This window comes from Equus caballus, chromosome 3 (assembly GCF_041296265.1).
Source record: "Equus caballus isolate H_3958 breed thoroughbred chromosome 3, TB-T2T, whole genome shotgun sequence".
In the NCBI taxonomy this organism is placed as follows: Eukaryota; Metazoa; Chordata; class Mammalia; order Perissodactyla; family Equidae; genus Equus; species Equus caballus.
The window spans coordinates 55,388,942-55,407,152 of record NC_091686.1 but is presented as its reverse complement, the minus strand read 5'-3'; the positions used below and the strand labels follow the sequence as shown (position 1 = coordinate 55,407,152).

General features: G+C 41.6%; 1 protein-coding gene and 1 long non-coding RNA gene across 11 annotated transcripts in view; one reads left to right on the top strand and one right to left on the bottom strand.

Moving 5' to 3' along the window:
- The window catches only part of HERC6 (HECT and RLD domain containing E3 ubiquitin protein ligase family member 6), a 76,994-nt gene that overhangs the window by 37,957 nt on the left and 20,826 nt on the right, over positions 1-18,211 (top strand). For all 9 annotated transcript variants that reach the window (XM_070263426.1, XM_070263431.1, XM_070263428.1 and 6 more), the window contains 5 exons: positions 3,790-3,911; positions 4,685-4,744; positions 7,480-7,573; positions 10,730-10,919; positions 13,925-14,079. In XM_070263426.1, the coding sequence (XP_070119527.1) occupies positions 3,790-3,911; positions 4,685-4,744; positions 7,480-7,573; positions 10,730-10,919; positions 13,925-14,079 (621 nt within the window). The remainder of the gene's footprint in view (positions 1-3,789; positions 3,912-4,684; positions 4,745-7,479; positions 7,574-10,729; positions 10,920-13,924; positions 14,080-18,211) is intronic.
- LOC102150192 (uncharacterized) overlaps positions 8,045-18,211 on the bottom strand; it is a 35,517-nt gene continuing 25,350 nt past the window's right edge. The window contains exons 3-4 of one of the 2 annotated variants that reach the window (XR_011437493.1): positions 10,274-10,341; positions 8,045-9,522 (exon numbers count right to left, since the gene is read on the bottom strand). This is a non-coding gene — a long non-coding RNA (uncharacterized lncRNA). The remainder of the gene's footprint in view (positions 9,523-10,273; positions 10,342-18,211) is intronic. The other variant, XR_011437494.1, reaches the window with a different exon arrangement.

Below are 18,211 nucleotides of genomic sequence, written 5' to 3'. Positions count from 1 at the left end.
TGAAATGTCCTCAGAGTCTTAGTTGGATGTCTGAATCTGGAGCTCAGGGAGGACGTCAGCACCAGAATAGAAACATGGTAATTATCAAGCTGTAGATGGTATTTAGATCCAGGGGCCTGGATGAAAGGTCACCCAGAGAGACAGTAAAAATGAGAAGGGGGCCAAAATCCAGCCTTGGGGACTTCCCCATTTAGAGGTCAGGCAGTGAGGAGGAGCCAGAAGAAGAGACTGAGAAGGACCAGTCTCTGAGGTAGGGGGAAGTTAGGAGAGGGTGGCTCATCACAACAAGAGAAGAAAGTATTTCTAGAAGGAGGAAGTTGGCCAGCTCTGTCACCTTGCACTGAAAGGTCAAGTAAGAGGAACAGAGTTTGTTTTTGCTTTCTTAAGATTGCATCATCTTTGGGGAGAAAGAATGAAACTGGACTGAGTAGGGTAGACCCAGAATAAGAGGGGAGCAAGTGGAGACAATGACTGTGATGGTTCTGAGAAGCTTTGTTGTGAGCTATGGGAGGGTTTTGCTGTTGTTTAGAGAGGTGATAGTAAGTATGTTTGTATGCTGGTGAGAATCATCCAGTTCAGACGGAGAAATAGGTGCTGCATGAGAAAGAGCCATTAATTGCAGAAGCAATGTCCCAGATAGGAGAGCAGAGCAGGATCCAATGCAGAATGGAGGCGTTTGAGCAGAAATATGTATTCCGTTCCAATAAGGAAGAGGGCAGGTAAGGGGAGGTGGATGGCGGAAGGTGATTAGTTCCTGCCTGGTTGCTCCCCATCGGCGAGTGAGTGAAGTGGAAGAGGAGTGTTACAGGTTTGGGAATAAAAGGAAGGCGTACAATAGTTGTCTCAGAGAAGGAGAAAGCAAATGTCATGGGAAGTTACTAAACAGTCTCGAAGGCACGTTTGAAATTTGTGGTCGTAGAGGTAAAGTGAAATCAGTCAGCACAGTTGGATGATTTTCTCCAGTGATGTTAAGCTGTTTGGATTGCATCATGGACTAATCAGAGTTGAGTTTAACCACAGATGGACTTCTGCTAGGTAAGTACAATAGGAAAGGGACAGAAGAGTTAGAGGTGCTTGCAAAGGACTGATTATAGTGCTGACCATGGAATCTAAGCGGGGTCAGGGAGACAGGAGAAGGGTGATGGACAGTGAACAATCGAGTCAATGGATTGGAGAGCTCAGGCCTCAGAGAATGCTGGACTGGGTTCCACTCTAAAATAAGTGTCTTAGCCTGTTTGGGCTGCTATAACAAAAGTGTAGACTCGATGGTTTATAAACAACAGAAATTTATTTCTCTCTGTTCTGGAGGCTGGGAAGTCCAGGATCAAGGCGCTGGCACATTGGATGTCTGGTGAGGGACCGACCGTTTCCTGGTTTATGGATGGTTGTCTTCTCGCTATGCCCTGACAGGGTAGAAGGAGCAAGAGCTCTCTCTGGGGTCTCTTATAAGGGCATTAATGCCGTTCATGGAGGCTCCATCCTCATGACTCAGTCAGCTCCCAAAGGCCCCACCTCCTAATATCATCGCATTGGGGGTTAGGTTTCAACATGAATTTTAGGGGAACACAAAGACCATAAGATTCTGCCCCTGCGGCCCCGCCCCCACGCAGTTCATGTCTTTCTTGCATGCAAAACACATTCATTGCATCCCAACAGTCTCAAAAGTCGTAACTTGTTCCAGCATCAAAGAATGTTGGACTGAGGGTTCCACTCTAAAGTAAGTAAATCAGAAAGATGGTATATGATGATCAGAGAGGAGAATGTTTCCAACAGAAATTTAGAAGGTGGAACAATTATTGATGGTTATCAAGTACAGGTATCATCTGTATCTAGGGCACTGGCTTTCAACCAGCAGTGGTTTTGCCCCCCAGGAAACATTTGGCAATGTCTGGAGACATTTTAGGCTGTCATAATGGGAGGGCGGTGTGTGTGTTGGGGTGGCAGCTACTGCCATCTAATGAGTAGAGGCCAGGGATGCTGCTGAACATCCTACAATGCACAAAACAGCCCCTCACAACAAAAAATTTTCTGACCCAAAATGTCAATAGTGTCAGTTTAGAATCCCTGATCCAGGGCATCAGTGGCTGAGGTGGAGCAGAGGAAAAGAGTGGAGATATGATCAAGAATTGAGAGACCCAAGTGGGAGATAGATTGTGTTCATCAATTCTGAAGTTGCCAAGAATGACAGGAACAATGACAGGCATGGTGGTGCTTGAGGAAGACAGTCAGCAAGATGCTCAAGTTTTCAATGATTGAGGGTGGTGACTAGGACATTGGGAGATGACTGTAGAAGAAGAGGAGGCAGATGATAACGTCTGATGTCATGCCCTTCAGAGGAGCTGGGATTTTGAAGAAGAAAGTGGAAGAAATGGTATGTAGGTGCCAGTAGGGAGCACCTCATTGTTCTAAGTTTCCTTGAATGGAGGAGGAAGAAAAGCTTCCTCAGGACTGAACTACAGGGGACACTCAGGACTCAGAACAAGAAGCTGAAGGGAACTTTAGGAGTCATGGTTACACATCTTTTTCAAGAGCCCTTTATTTAAGCAATGAACAAAAGTGATGCAGAATTTCCTGACACAGAACAAGTTGAGTGGAGGCATAGGTATAATGTGCAGCAGAGCACTAAGGTCTTCAGAAGACTATATTAAAGACAGATTTTTCTTTCTACACGGTGATTTCCGACATCTCTGGCTGAGCCATTTAGTTTCAGTAGACACCAGGGTTCTCAAAGTATGCTCCCCAAACCAGCAGCGTCAGCATCACCTGGGACTTTGCTAGATGCAAAGTGTTGAGCTCCACCCCTGACCTATTGAATCAGAAACTGTGGGGATGGGCCCAGCAATCTATGCTCTAGCAAGACCACCAGGTGATTCGGATGCATGCCAAAGTTAAGAACCACTGATAGAAAAGTAGAAGTCTGTGGGTGATTAAAGGGGAGAAGGAAACTAATAGTTATTGAGCACCTACTCGAATCCATAGGTTTGTTTACCTAATATCATTTAATCTTAACAAGAGCCCACTGAGGTAGGTATTATCTCATTTTTTTAATAGTGGTAAAATATATATGTAACATAAAATTTGCTATTTTAACCATTTTTTAAGTGTACAGTTTAGTAGCACGAATTGCATTCACAATGTTATGCAACCATCAACACTATCCATCTCCAAAATCTTTGCATCACCCCAAAAAGAAACTCTGTAACCATTAAATAATAACTCCCCATCCCCCTACCCCCAGCTCCAGGTAACCTCCAATCTACTTTCTGACTATGAATTTGCCTATTTCATATAAGTGGAATCATGCAATATTTGTCCTTTTGTATCTGGCTTATTTCACTTAGCCTAATGTTTTCAAAGTTCATCCATATTGCTGCATATATCAGAATTTCCTTCCTTTTTATGGCTGAATAATATTCCATTGTATGTATATACCACATTCATCTGTGGATGCTGTTGGTGGACACAGGTTATTTCCATCTTTTTGGCTATTGTGAGGGATACTGAAATGAATATTGGCGTACAGGTATCTGTTTGAGTCCTTGTTTTCAGTTGTTTTGTGTTATCCTGTTTTTTAAATGGTAAAACTAAGGCTCAGACCAAGCAAAGCAGTCAAGGCCAGGAGTTGGGATGCCAGGCCAGCCTGACGCCGAAGCTCCAGCAAAGCACACTGTCCGAGAGGGCGGGGCCTGTCCACCTGCTGTGCCCCAGCTTTACTGTGTTATTTATCACTCAGCATGCGTGTGTGTTTTGTTTTCTTGATTGTTCTTTTTCTTTTTTCCCTCCTTGAAGGATGCCAGCTCCTCAAGCGTTTCCAAGAAAACCCTGCCAGAAATAAGCCGAATGAACCAGTCCCTGACAGAGAAATGGATGGCAGTGACAATAGGAAGCACTGAACATGAAGTGGCTAAGAGGTGGCTCTGTCTGATAAATTATAAACCACTTCTATTTATTCTGAAGCCTCGGTTGTTTTATCTTAGACATTAAAAAGAGGGTTTGGGGCCGGCCGGGTGGCTCAGCGGTTAAGTGCGCATGTTCTACTTTGGTGGCCTGGGGTTTGCCGGTTCAGATTCTGGGTGCAGACATGGCACTGCTTGTACACAGAAAGCAGAGGAAGATGGGCACAGATGTTACCTCAGGGCCAGTCTTCCTCAGGAAAAAGAGGAGGATTGGCAGCAGTTAGCTTAGGGCTAATCTTCCTCAAAAAAAGAAAAAAACAAAAAAGAGGGTTTGGCTTTGCTGTGAAGGTATTTGCATTTTACCCATGATTTGCTCCCACCACCTCTGAGTTGAAGGAAGTCATTGCTGTGCTCATTCGCTCAGCGTTTACTTCACAGAGGTATACAAGCACGGGCACTCTCCCAGCCACCTTGCTAGGTGAAGTGAATCAAAGCCTTCACTAAGGCGGACTGCTTTTATATCTTCAGAGTTCATTCTTTGGAGCTTCATCAGCTTCTGTTTTCAGAAAGTTGTGTTTTATTTAAATCTAGATGACTTGATCAAATCCTTATGAAGAGATTTAGCGGTAACATGCACAAGGTATACCCCGAATTTAGAAGACTCTTAGGTGCGTAGTTATGTTCAATAATAATGATTCCATGTCATCAGTTGTATATTCAGACATAAGATACAAGGAACCATGCTTTATAGTATGTTGCGACTTAACCCTATGTTATTACTTTTGCAGTGAAATTAGCCTGATATTTTCATCACCTGCTTGTCTGACTGCAAGTTTTTTGAAGAAAAGGTAATATTTACATGAGCTTGACCTCCTAAAACACTGGGGAATATTTAAAATCAAATGTTTTGAGTCAGTCATTTTAATTTGTGAATTTTGTTATCTATGAATCAAAAATCCAACACAGAACACTCCATAGGTTGTGATAGAATTCTTCCATTGTGTAATTTTCTCTTAGAGCACTGTAAGTTGTCATTTCTCGTTTACATGGTTCACTTCCTCGGCCTGCCCTTCTCTGTTATCTGACTGGCAGGAACAGCGTTTCTTCGGGATCTTTGTATCTGCGAGTGATCAGTTCATTCTAACATGGCTCCAGTCCTCAGAGGCCAAGACTGCACTTGGCAGTTCTTACTCTGGCGAGATCAATAAGGAAAATACATCCTATTTATTTTATCTTTAGTCTTACTACTGCAGAGGAAAATCTAACTTTTCTGTTTGGTTTGACACTTGGTCTGATCCAGTAGTTTAAACAATTCCTTTGTGAAACGCTCAACGTTTGGTCTTCTATTTCTTCCCCTCCCTCTATGCTCTGCAATACTGTGCCTGGGAACTGTTAAGAGATAAAGTGAGGCATATTTCAAATGTTAAGAGCTTGAGCAAACATCGATTCGAATCATGCAGCACCACATCGGAAGCGTTAGGAGTGCTCCTCCCACAGAGCCAGGGGAGGACAGAGAGAGAAGGTGCAGGAACAAAGAAAGCAAATTATTTGACTGTAGCTGAAAGCCTAGTTGGCTGTTTGTGATGGGTTGTCCTCAGATTTCAGTTTTCTAACTCTGAGGTAGTTCCAGGCTTCGCTTTTGGTTGGCTTGCGTAGGCCACCATGGCAGTAGAGCCACGTCAGTGTGATGGCCTCTTATTTAATTAATTAAACAGGATATAAGGGAGGGGAGGGGGGATAGCAGCATAAAGGTGCCCTCAGGCTGCCTCTGCCTGCTCTGGAGGCCAGCGCCTGCTGGTGTGTCTGCAGCTGATGGAGCTCATTCCGGTCCTCCTTCGCCAGGTTGGGTCCTATCCCTCCCTGTTGACTTGGCCTCAAGTTGGCTCACTGGTTCAGAAGATAGTTGGACACATCTTAGATCCCCTCCTGGCCGCTGGGTGGTACTCTCTTAACCCTACTGCAGGTATTCCTTGTCCCTACATAAAGCCCAGTTGTCAGTCCCTTTGGTTCTTAACACAGCTGCATGTTCGGTCACCCCTCCCGGGGACTGGAAGAACTGCTGGGTCCAGCAACTTCGCTGGGAACCAGAGAAGCCCAGGGAAGCTAAATGTCACGGCTTCCCCCTGGTGGCTCATGAGACAGTATCTTTCTAGAGCCCCCAAAGCATCCCTATTCATTGGTACATATCCCAGCCAAAGGCAGGAGAGGAGAAATCAGGGCTTTGCTTCCCTCTGCCTGCTTTCTCTCCCATTTGCCTTCCTCTTCTTGCTGTCCGTCCTCCCAGGCTGGAAAGGAGGGACTCTTCCACACAGTGTATCCTCTTTCTTCCCCCCCTGGCCTCAGGCTAATCCTTATCCTTACCACATACAGGAGAATCTTTTCTACGTCAAGATATTGTCTTTCTAAAGTGGGAAAGTATCCATGCCCCGCTCCCAGGAGTGATGAACCTAAAGGTTTGATCTTAAGATGTCAAAGGCTGCAAAGGAGAATATATTTTAAAGGGAAATTTACAATAGTACTCTGTTTTAGTACATGCACAACTGTTTTAACTCTCATATTAAAATAGATCAGTTAATCCAGCAAACATAAAATATTTCTTCAGGGGCCAACCCAGTGGCACAGCAGTTAAGTTCATGTGCTCTGCTTTGGTGGCCCAGGGTTTGCCGGTTTGGATCCCTGGTGTGGACCTACGCACTGCTTGTCAAGCCATGCTATGGCAGGCGGCCCACATATAAAGTGGAGGAAGATGGGCACAGATGTTAGCTCAGGGCCAATCTTCCTCAGCAAAAAGAGGAGGATTGGTGGTAGATGTTAGCTCAGGGCTAATCTTCCTCAAAAAAGAAAAAGAATTTGTTCAGCAGAATGCAGGCTCCTCAAGTATTACCAACACAACCCAGGGAAAGGCCACACCTAGACAAAGCTTTGGTAATATTTCTGAGGGCGAAGGCCAGGGGGGCGCAGAGTCTGGGGGAGGGTTTGAGGCTTGATTGGGATTGGAGACAGATACAATGATCCAGAATGGATGGAAACAGCAAGGTGAGGATTTTGAGACGAGATTCAAAGATTTTAGGGTATAAACTGTCTTGATGCCTTCTATTGAAGAATTAATGAGTCTTTTTGGGATGTTCCTATAAAGAATTATCAAGCCATTTGCCTGAGCAAGAGACTTTGGGAAGAGTAAAGTCATGCTAAAACAGTGGAATCCCAAAGTAATGGAAATGTAGATGGTAAGGTATGTAGGGGGAGGGTAGTTTCAGTTCTCAGTGTGCAGGCTGAGCATGGGGATAAATTGTTTCTGTACTCAGACGCAGAATGTAGAATTTTGCTATTACTGCAGCCCAAACTTGCTGTACCTACTGTAGAGATAATAAATGATTAACTACTCTCTTTTAGGAGAACATAAATTTCATAATTTTTTTTGTGCCAAGTAAATTATTTTGAAAGGAGGCAAGCTGTAAGGAAAAAGTTTATATCTGATATGTAGTATAAAATAAAACAATACTTCATGATATAGGAAGTTTAGAAATATTCCTTTCCATCTGTTTATGTGTTTTTTTTTTTTTTGCATTTCTTGTATCCAAAGAGAATCTGGAGAAACGATTTCCATTGATGTGGACTTAGAAATGGCAAGAGATACCTTCAAGAAGTTAACAAAAAAGGAATGGATTTCTCTCATGGTAATAGCCAATATTTACTTGAGAAACAGCACAATAGAATTTCTTTACAGGAACCAATATGGTTGCAGTTTAATTTTGTTGGGAGCTGACTGAGAGGGAAGAATGATAGGGGAGGGGACTAGTGTTTATTATGCGGTCACTATATTCCAGACGCTACTAGGTGCTGGCATTTCTTATTGAATGCTTAAGTGTACAGTAGATATATTTTTATTTTTAATGTGAGAAAACCAATGCTTGAGAGGTAAAGAACCTATGAAAAGGGAGCCTGAAAAGCCCATTCTCTATTTTGAGATGAATTTGCTCCTCCCTTACCCTGTTTGGGTCACATTTTCTTTACCTGTAAGTTGAGTTCATCTTTACGGTCTATTCTAGTTTAATGTTTTGTGATCCTGGGTTGTGTTGGGAGGAAATCTTACCCTCTAGCAATTTAGGTTCATGTGTTTGGGGGCGTTCGAATTAACAGTAGACAGATTAACAGAAGAAAAGAAAACAAGTTTTATTCACATGCACACAGGAGCATTCAGATGAAAGGGCTCCCTGAACAGCTGGGGATGAGGGTATGGAGCCCAACTTAATAGAGAAAAGGGAGGGAGGCGAGAGGGCTTCTGTGGGAAAACAAATGGCCTTTTTTGGGAGACAGTGGGCTTTTAGAGGGACAAATGGAACATATGATAGCTTGTGATCGTGTTTGTCTATGCAATTTCTCATCCAACTGGAAGTGGCCGGCCTTCTTCCCGGCAGTGAGGCTCCCCCACCCAGAGGGCATCTGTAGCTGCCTCCCTCTCGGAAGGCCCTGCCTTTAGTCAGATGGGGGGACCCTGAAGACGTCTTTATGCATCAGCTGTATCTCAGATGTCTTCAGTTTAAAGTCATCTTTATACAATTTGGGTCTCTACATTTGGGAGGGAAAGGGGGAGAGTGTTCCTTAATATGCAGTAGCTACTATATTTTTACTTTCAAGATGAAGAAGAATAGTAAATATTACCATTATATTTTTTAAATAAATTTATATAGCTGATATGGGAGATACCTAGGAGTGCTATTCCCACTCTGAGTTCCAAGGAACATTTAGTTTCACAGAAGGCTCCAGGACAAAGGGTTCTTAGCAAACAACTTTGGGAACACTGCATATTATTATGGAGTCATGATGCATATTATTAAATCAAAGATTCTGTGATGTCATACACCAAAAGAAATCTAGCTTTTTTGACCCTCTTTTTCTCAGTTATTTGACTTTGTGACACTGTTTTCCCATATACACCTACATTCCACAGAAATCACGTTCTTCTGGACATATGAAACATAAATTGTAGGAAGATTAATGTCCTAATAATAATCTACAGTACTTCACAGTTGACTGTTATATAGATCATCTTTCTTACCCCTTATGACATGTAGAGGCAGATACTGTAGTTAGGAGTAACTGAGATCTATTAGAATAAATAAGTTGTTGGTTCACAAGCTGGACCCCAGACACGGAGGGTAAGGAGAGACCAAAGAAAGAGGCAGACCACTCCAGATTGGCAGGTGGTGGGTTTAAAAGCAAGGGAACTTACAAACGAGGCTTGTCTTGGGCAGCTGCAAGATGAGTATATCTCCGTACCTGCCCACCAGAATCTTAAAAGCTTACAGGGAGGCCTGAACTGGGTTTAGTCACGTACACAATCCACATGGTCTCAGCCACACCCTACCCTCTCCAGGCTGTGTCTTTGGAACAGTTCCCACTGTGGGAACAGTGGGCAGAGCGTACATTCCAAGGAAAGAGGAGGGGTAAGGAGCCCCCGAGTGCCGTGCCAGGATTCAGCTTGAGGGCCAACCATGGTCACATCCTCTTGATTGCCTCCTCCAACATAAGCTGTTGTAACAAACAGCTTGCAAATCTCAGTGGCTTAACACAACAAAGGCTTCTTCTCACATCATAGTCCAATGAGAGTTGAGATAGGGGGCACCTGTAGGGAAGGAAAAAAATTATTTTTCCTCTACCCATTTTAGTTTCATTGTAATTCATTTAATTACACTGAGAAAAGACAGACTAACAAGAGAAAAACAGAAGTTTACTAACATGTTCTTCCCACATATAAATGGAAGTACGTAGTGATGAGTGACTTAAAGGGTGGTTAGAATTTGGGCTTATATAGCATCTTAAGCAAAGAACAATAATTTGCTAGATAAGTAAGACGACAAAGGAAAAGGACTTTGAGCTTCTGGGGTGGCAAATTGTGGGAAGGCAAATATATGGAGAAACTACTGGTAGATAAGGGCTAGTTAGTAAGGTTTGTTTGTGTAGACTCTTTCTCAGTGCCGGCTCATCTCTGCTAATAAGGTTGATATCCCCTTCCTGGTACAGGAAGTTGGGGGCAGAAGGACCCCTTCACAAGGGGAATTTATGTTCTGTTTTCAGGTAGACAAGGGGAGGCCAGAGAGCTCCTTCCACGTCTGCTTTGTCATACGTGCCTTAGCTCAAAACCATCCTCCTGCCAGAGTGGCCTGTTTGGGGGGCATGTTATATCACCCTTCCCACCTCTGCACAGCTTCATTCAGGAATGACTCACCCTCCTTCTTTCTGGAACGCTACACCCTGGAGCCATGAAATCCTCCAGTGGATCTTTTGTGTTTGGGAAATGAGGAAAGAGAGTATAGAAGATCCCATGAGAGGTTCTAGGGTCATGCCCGGAAGTGTCATACGTCACCTTCACTCACATGCCGTTAGCTGGAACTCAGTCACATGGCTCCACCTCACTGCAGGGGAGGCTGGGAATGCCATCTTCCTAGGAGCCCAGGAGGAAGAGGAAACGGGATTGGTGAGGTGAACATACGGCATTGCCTCTGCCATGGTAGACTTTAGGTCAGATAGATCCGGGGACGGATCCTTCTCATTGAGCAACCTCCATGATTCACTCAGTGCGTCCGTGCTCATGTGATTTCACTTTTATTTCCTTCCTGCCCCTCAGCATAAAATAGGGAGAATGGCTCTCACATAATACTTCAGGGGCATTTGGGATGCAAGGAGTGATGGAGTTTGAACAGTAGGTTTCAGGAAAACTAAATGATTATTCCAATTGGAACACGGTGGAATGAAACCCCACAGCTTGTTCCTCACAATGACTCTGTATCTGATATATCCTGAGCCTTTCCCTGATCTTGTTTCAACGGCAGGTAACTACATGTCTCAGGGATAATCTTCTCAGAGCTCTTCCGTATCGTTCTCCACACCAAGAAGCGTTATCAGTTTTCCTTCTTCTCCCAGAATGTCCTGTGATGCATGATTCTAGGAACTGGGCGATTCTGGTGGTGCCATTTGCAGAGGCTGTTTGTAATATGAATCACCAGTCTTTACGAGTCCTGAGTAAGTTTGATTACTTTTTTGTCACTTTGGACTCTCAACAGAGTCACTGTCTGAAGTAGAAGTTGTGGCAAATTGTGGATAGAAGATTTCAAAGTACACAAATGTTTGAGTAAGTGGCATGTGAATTATTGCAAAGATTAACCTAAAGCTATTATAATCATTACTCTTATCATACAAAGCATGTGTAATTCTTAGACTTGGACATAGCTTTGACATCAGAGTTTAATAACTATAGAGGATCCAGTCAAGATAAATCCATACTTTAAAACTTTTTGCTCATGTTCTTTTAAAACTTCAGATGTTTTGACCAGAAGTGATGGAAAAAAACAGTTAAACCTTGTGTTCTTGTTTTTTATTTTATTCAATACTGTGGCATGTCCTTTACAATTTTAAGCTAATGTTCAACATCCAAAGCTTAAAAGGGACAAAGGATATATATATATAGTGAAATAGAAGCCATCCAGTTCCCCTCCCAGAAAGCAGTTACAGAATAGAGTTCCTTGTGTAACCTTTGAAAGATATACCAAATATATAAAAACATATAGAAATGCATTCTTTCTGGGTTTTTTTAATGATCTTTATTTATTTATTTTTTGTTGAGGAAGATTCACCCTGAGCTAACATCCGTGCCAGTCCTCCTCTATTTTGTACGTGGGATGCCTCCACAGCATGGCTGATGAGTGGAGTAGGTCTGTACCCGGGATCCGAACCTGTGAACCTGGGCTGCCGAAGTGGAGCACATGGAACTTGAACCATTCGGCCACAGGGCTGGCCCCCTCTTTTTTTTTTTTTAATGATAGCATACCATTCACATTCTTTGGTAACTTGCTTTTTCCCACTAAAAGTATATCATGGTGGGGCTGGCCCCGTGGCCGAGTGGTTAAGTTTGCATGCTCCGGTGCGGCGGCCCAAGGTTCCACCTGTTCGAATCCTGGGAATGGACATGGCACTGCTCATCACGCCATGCTGAGGCAGCATCCCACATGCCACAGCTAGAAGGACCCACAACTAAAAATACACAACTATGTACCAGGGGGCTTTGGGGAGAAAAAGGAAAAATAAAATCTTTAAAAAAAAAGTATATCATGGAGATCATTCTGTTATAGGACCGCTAGAATTGCCTCATTTCATTTAATGGCTGAATAGCATTCTATTGGGAGGATATACTACAAATAGTTGTTTCTAAACTTTTGTTATTATAACAGTGCTAACATGCATTTCTTTGTACATGTATATATTTTCACACACAGGAAAAATTCCAGACAGCAAAACTACTGGGTCAAATTATATCTGCATTTAAAATTTTGAGAGATTTTGCCAAACGACCCTCCGCAGAAGTCAAGGCCACCAGGTTGCTCAACTTTAAGTGGTCACCATTTTCACTATATAAGTAAATTGCATGCCTGGGGTTGGGCAACATGGCAACCCTGACAGAGGATGAACCCGTTTACACTTCATCAACAAATATGAGAGCATCAGCCCACACACTTTTCTACATTATTATCAAACTTTGGGTTTTGTCATTCTGAAAAAAGAATCTCTTAATTTGAATTCGAATTTTCTCATTATGAATGAGGTTGTGTTGTTTTGCCTATATCTCAGTTCCGTTCATATACCATATTCTGGGAACTATGAGTTCTTCCCTCTTACCATTTTTCCATTTGTTGTTAGTATTTCTCTTTTTTATTTAGGAACTTTTCAACTATTGAGGCAATTAATCCTTTATGTATAATATGAGTTGCAAATATTTTCTTTAGGTTATTTTTTTTTTTTTACTTTGTGGTATTTTTATCATGCATAATTATTTTTAAACATTTTTATGCAACCTACTATATTAACATTTTCTTTCATGGTTTCTGAGTTTGGGTCATACTTCAAAACATCTACCTCACTCTGAAATTAAAAAAACAATTTCCAGGGCTGGCCCAGTGGCGCAGCAGTTAAGTTTGCATGTTCCACTTTGGCGGCCCAGGGTTCACCGCTTTCGTGGCCTAGAGTTCGCTGGTTCGGATCCTGGGTCCTGACATGGCATCATTTGGCAAGCTATGCTGTGGTAGGCATCCCACATATAAAGCAGAGGAAGATGGGCACGGATGTTAGCTGAGAACCAGTTTTCCTCTGGCAGCAGATGTTAGCTCAGGGCTAATCTTCCTCAAAAAAAAAAAATTTCCCATGCTCCTACTAGAATTTTTATTGTTTCATTTTTATGTTTAAATCTTTGCTCCATATGGACTTTATCTTGATTAAAGTTCCTTTTTTTCTGGATCAGTTTCCAGTTGTCCCCACATATTTACTGAATGATCTGTTTCATTCCCGCTAATATGCAATGCCACCTTTATCATATACTAAAGTCTCATTTGTATCTGGGTCCACTTATGGAATCTCTGCTACACTGATTTGCCTTTCATGCATTTGGGTCATACTATTTTAATTATATTAGCTTGATAATGTATTTTAACATTTGATAGGTTTATTTTCTGAGAATTGTCCTTTAAAGGTACAAAAATCCAGGTTGTAACCTCAGTAACATTAAAATATTGTTATTGAGCTAATTTAAAAATATATGCATAATAGGTGTTCATAAAGTCTGAAAACATAGATAATATTTTACTTTTTACAGATTGAAAATGTCCCTGATGACATTATGTTGTGTGAGTATTCACCTACGTATGTTTTCCGACTTTATAGATACCCTGTAGAATTTTGAGTTTGAAAATCATGAAATCAATCAAGTAATCAAGCATAAATATGAACTATCAACAAATTTCTTCAGAGTCCTGAATTTGAGCTTTTAATTCCAATGATACTTAATAAGGGAAAAATTTTTTTTTCCACATGTGAGTAATAAGTGTTGTTCAGGATGATATCTGTGGAAAAGACATTTTATGGGTTATGCTATCAGAAATGAAAAATATGATCTACTTCTTAAGTTAAAGAACCCAGTAGAAACTGAGGGATTTTTGTGGGGGGTGCATATTTATCATGGCTGATTTTACACCCCTCAGAGCAGTGTTGGGCATCTTTGCAAGAATCTTCTCTCAACACACTGGTCCAGATGCTTAAAACTGCCATCATCTGTCAAATACATTGTTGGGTTGAAACCAGTCAGACTCACTGCAGTGTTAAAGCTCTTCTAGAAGTGATGAAAAAAGTGTATAAGGTAAGCGTTCATCTAATGGGATGTACCTACCATTTACTCAATCCTAATCCCTTAGGTCTCAGTCAGTTGGAGTCTTATTTTGTGTTGTTTTCCACAACAGAAAGAAAATATTGTATTCAGCCCTTAATAATTCAAAATTTTGCTTGTTTTGCTAACTGGATAGACTCTGGAGGAATATAGTATATATAATATATTAGATGCACAAATACTCAAACATGAGAATGATTCAGCATTTTCGTTAAACAACATAATCTAGAAGGAACCTAAGGTTAGGCTACTAATAAACCAATGATTGTTGGGGGATAGGGAGGAGCAGGAGCATTTTAAATAAAAGAGCAGAATTAAATTGGTATTGTTCAATTAAAAAATAATTAGCTAAAATAAGATGCTTTTACAAATGTAAATTGCTAAATGGCAATCAAATTTCACAAGTATCAATCTCAAAAGGAGAAAATATTATGTACAAAAGTTAGTGCTTTTCAGAAGTACTAATGTACTGGTATTTCTAACGCCCCAGCTTTATTGAGATATAATTGACATATAACATCACGTAAGTTTAAGGTGTGCAGTGCGCTGATTTGATACCCTTATACATTACAAAATGATTACCACTGGGGCCAGCTCTGTGGCCAAGTGGTTAAGTTTGCCCACTCCGCTGCAGCGGCCCAGGGTTCGGATCCTGGGGGCAGACATGGCACCGCTCATCAGGCCACGTTGAGGCGGCATCCCACATCCCACAACTAGAAGGACCTGCAACTAAGATTTACAACTATGTACTGGGGGGGTGGTTTGGGGAGATAAAGCAGAAAAAAAAAAAGAAGAAGATTGGCAACAGTTGTTAGCTCGGGTGCCAATCTTTAAAAAAAAAAATGATCACCGCTATAGCTTTAGCCAACACGTCCATCACCTCACATAATTACCATTTCTATACTGTGATGAGTACACTGAAGATCTACTCTCTTAGCAACTTTCAAGGATATAGTACAGTCATGTGCCACATAACCATATCTTGGTCAACAACGGACTGCATGTATGATGGTGGTCCCATAAGATTATGATGGAGCTGAAAAATTCCTATTGCCTAGTGACATCATAGGCAATACACGTACATATAGCACATATAATTATGTACAGTACACAATACTTGATAATGATGACAAACAACTGTGTTACTGTTTTATATATTTACTATACTATATTTTTTATCATTACTTTAGAGTGTACTCTTTCTACTTATAAGATAAAGTTCACTGTGAACTATGCCATGTTATGCTGGCAGCACTTCATACATCTCATGTTTACTCTCTCTTGATCGCATCATTTTCTCTTATGCTTGATTTAATCTCAAGTTATTTTGTTATTTTGTTCATCATGGCTCCTAAGAGTACAAAATCCACTGCTAATGCTGCCAGTAGGAGGCCACGTTGAGTGCCTGACCTGGAAACAAAATTAAAAGTGATTAAGGACTGCAAAGGTGGAAAATCAGTGATGGTTATTGCTCACCAGTCAGGCATGTCCCATTCAACCATAGCTACACGCTCAAAGAACAAGAACAAAGTGATGGAAGCTGTTAAAGGATATGCTTTACTGAGGGCAATGAGACAAACAAAAGTTTAACAAGGGCCTATAGCAGACATGGAGAAACTTCTTATGACCTCGATGAAGACCAGACACAGAAGCATATCCCTCTCAGCACCATGACGATCATGGTCAAAGCAAAAATGTTGTTTACGATGTTGAAATAAAAGAGTGGACCCCACTACAATGTTAAATTGACTACTAGCTCTGGGTGGTTAAAGGATTCAAGAATCATTATTCATTGCATAATATGAAAGTGAGTGATGAGTCTGTGAGTGCTGATGTGAAGGCAGCTGAAGAATTTTTGGGAACTCTAGATAAGCTGATTGTGGAGGCAAATTACTTGCCAGTGCACACACTCAATATGGATGAAACCTCCCTATTCTGGAAACAGATGCCTGAAAGGACTTCCATCCAAAAGGAGGCCAAGGCAATGCCAGGTTTCAAGGCTTTTAAGGACAAGATAACAGTCTTGCTTGGGGGCAATGTTGCAGGCTACAAATTGAAACCCTTTGTGATCTGAGAACCCTGGGCCTTCAAGCATATCAATAAGCACCCACTGCCAGTGTACTACAGGAGCAGTAAGAAGTCATGGATGACTCAGCTCCTTTACCAAGTTGCCCTCCTGAATTGCTATGCCAGCAAAATGGAGAAGTACTCTTTGGAGAATAACATACCTTTCAAGATTTTGCTTATTGTTGATAATGCTCCCAGACATTCTCCTTTTATTGGTGATCTTCATCCCAATATCAGAGTGGTATTTTTCCCTCTAAACACTACCTCTTTGACCCAACCAATGGATCAGGGAGTTACAGCAACTTTTAAGGCCTACTAATTGAGGGGGACCTTTTGCCCAGGTTATTGCTGCAACTGAGGAAGACACTGAGAAAACACTGATGCAATTCTGGAAGGATGACAACATCTTGACTGCATCAAGAATGTTGCTTGGGTTTGTAGTAATGTCACTAAGGAGTGTATGATTGGCCTCTGGAAGAAGACACTCAAGAAGTTCAGCCATGACTTCAAAGGATTTGCCAAGGATGAGGATGTTGCAAAAATCAACAAGGCTCTGGTTGAGAGGGCAGACAACTTAAACCTGGGTGTGGATAAAGATGAATTGAGGAGCTCTTAAAGGTGGTTCCTGAGGAATCGACTAATGAGGAGTTGTTGGAACTGGAACAGGAACGCATAGTTAAAGAAGAGAGAAGAGAAAAGGAAACTGCAAGAGAAGAAAAAGAAGAAGAACCCCCCAAGATAATTCCCAGTGAAAGGTTTAGCAGATGCTTTTTCAGACCTCGACAAGCTCCTTGAAAAGTTTTAAAACATGGCCCCCCAGCACTGAAAGGTTTTCATTAATAGAGAGGAACGTTCATGGTGCATTATCTGCTTACAAGCAAATCTATGGTGAAAAAGGGAAACAAACCAAGCAAACCACAATGGACATATTTCTGAAGAGTGACATCTCCTCAGGAAGAGCCTCAGGCAGGTCAGGTCCTTCAAGAGGTGTTCCAGAAGAAGGCATTGTTATAGGAGATGGCTCCATGCATGTTATTACCCCTGAAGACCTTCCAGTGGGACAAGATGTGGAAGTGGAAGACAGTGAGATTGATGATCCTGAACCTGTGTAGGCCTAGGCTAATGTGTGTTTGCGTCAGTCTTTAACAAAAAAGTTTAAAAAGTGAAGAAAAAGATTTTTTTAAGTGGAAAAATCTTACAGAATAAGCATATAAAGAAAGAAAATATCTTTGCACAGCTGTACAATGTGTTTGTATTTTAAGCTAAGTGTTATTACAAAAGAGTCAAAAAGTTAAAAAAAATTAAAAAGTTTATAAAGTAAAAAGTTACAGTAATGGGGCTGGCCCCATGGCTGAGTGGTTAAGTTTGCGTGCTCGGCTTCGGTGGCCCAGGGTTTCGCCGGTTCGGCACGGACATGGCACCACTCATCAGGCCATGTTGAGGCGGCGTCCCACATGCCACAACTAGAAGGACCCACAACTAAAATATACAACTATGTGCTGGGGGGATTTGGGGGAGAAAAAGCAATTAAAAAAAAAGTTATAGTAAGCTAAGGTTAATTTATTAGTGAAAAAAATATTTTTTTAATGAATTTAGTGTAGCCTAAGTGTCCAGTGTTTATGAAGTCTACAGTAGTGTCCAGTAATGTCCCGGGCCTTCTCATTCACTCAGCACTCACTCACTGACTCACCCAGCGCAACTTCCATTCCTGCAAGCTCCATTCATCGTAAGTGCCCTACTCAGGTGTACCATTTTTATCTTTTACACTGTATTTTTACTATACCTTTTCTTTGTTTAGATATGTTTAGACCCAAATACCTTTGTGTTACAGTTGCCTACAGTATTCAGTACAGTATCGTGCTATACAGGTTTGAGGCTAGGAGCGATAGGCTATACCATATAGCTTAGGTATATAGTAGCCTACTACTCGTGTAAGTACACTCTATGATGTTCACACAACAACCAAATCACGTAATGGTGCCTTTTCAGAACGTGTCCCTGCCCCTAAGCAATGCATGACTGTACAGTATTGTTAACT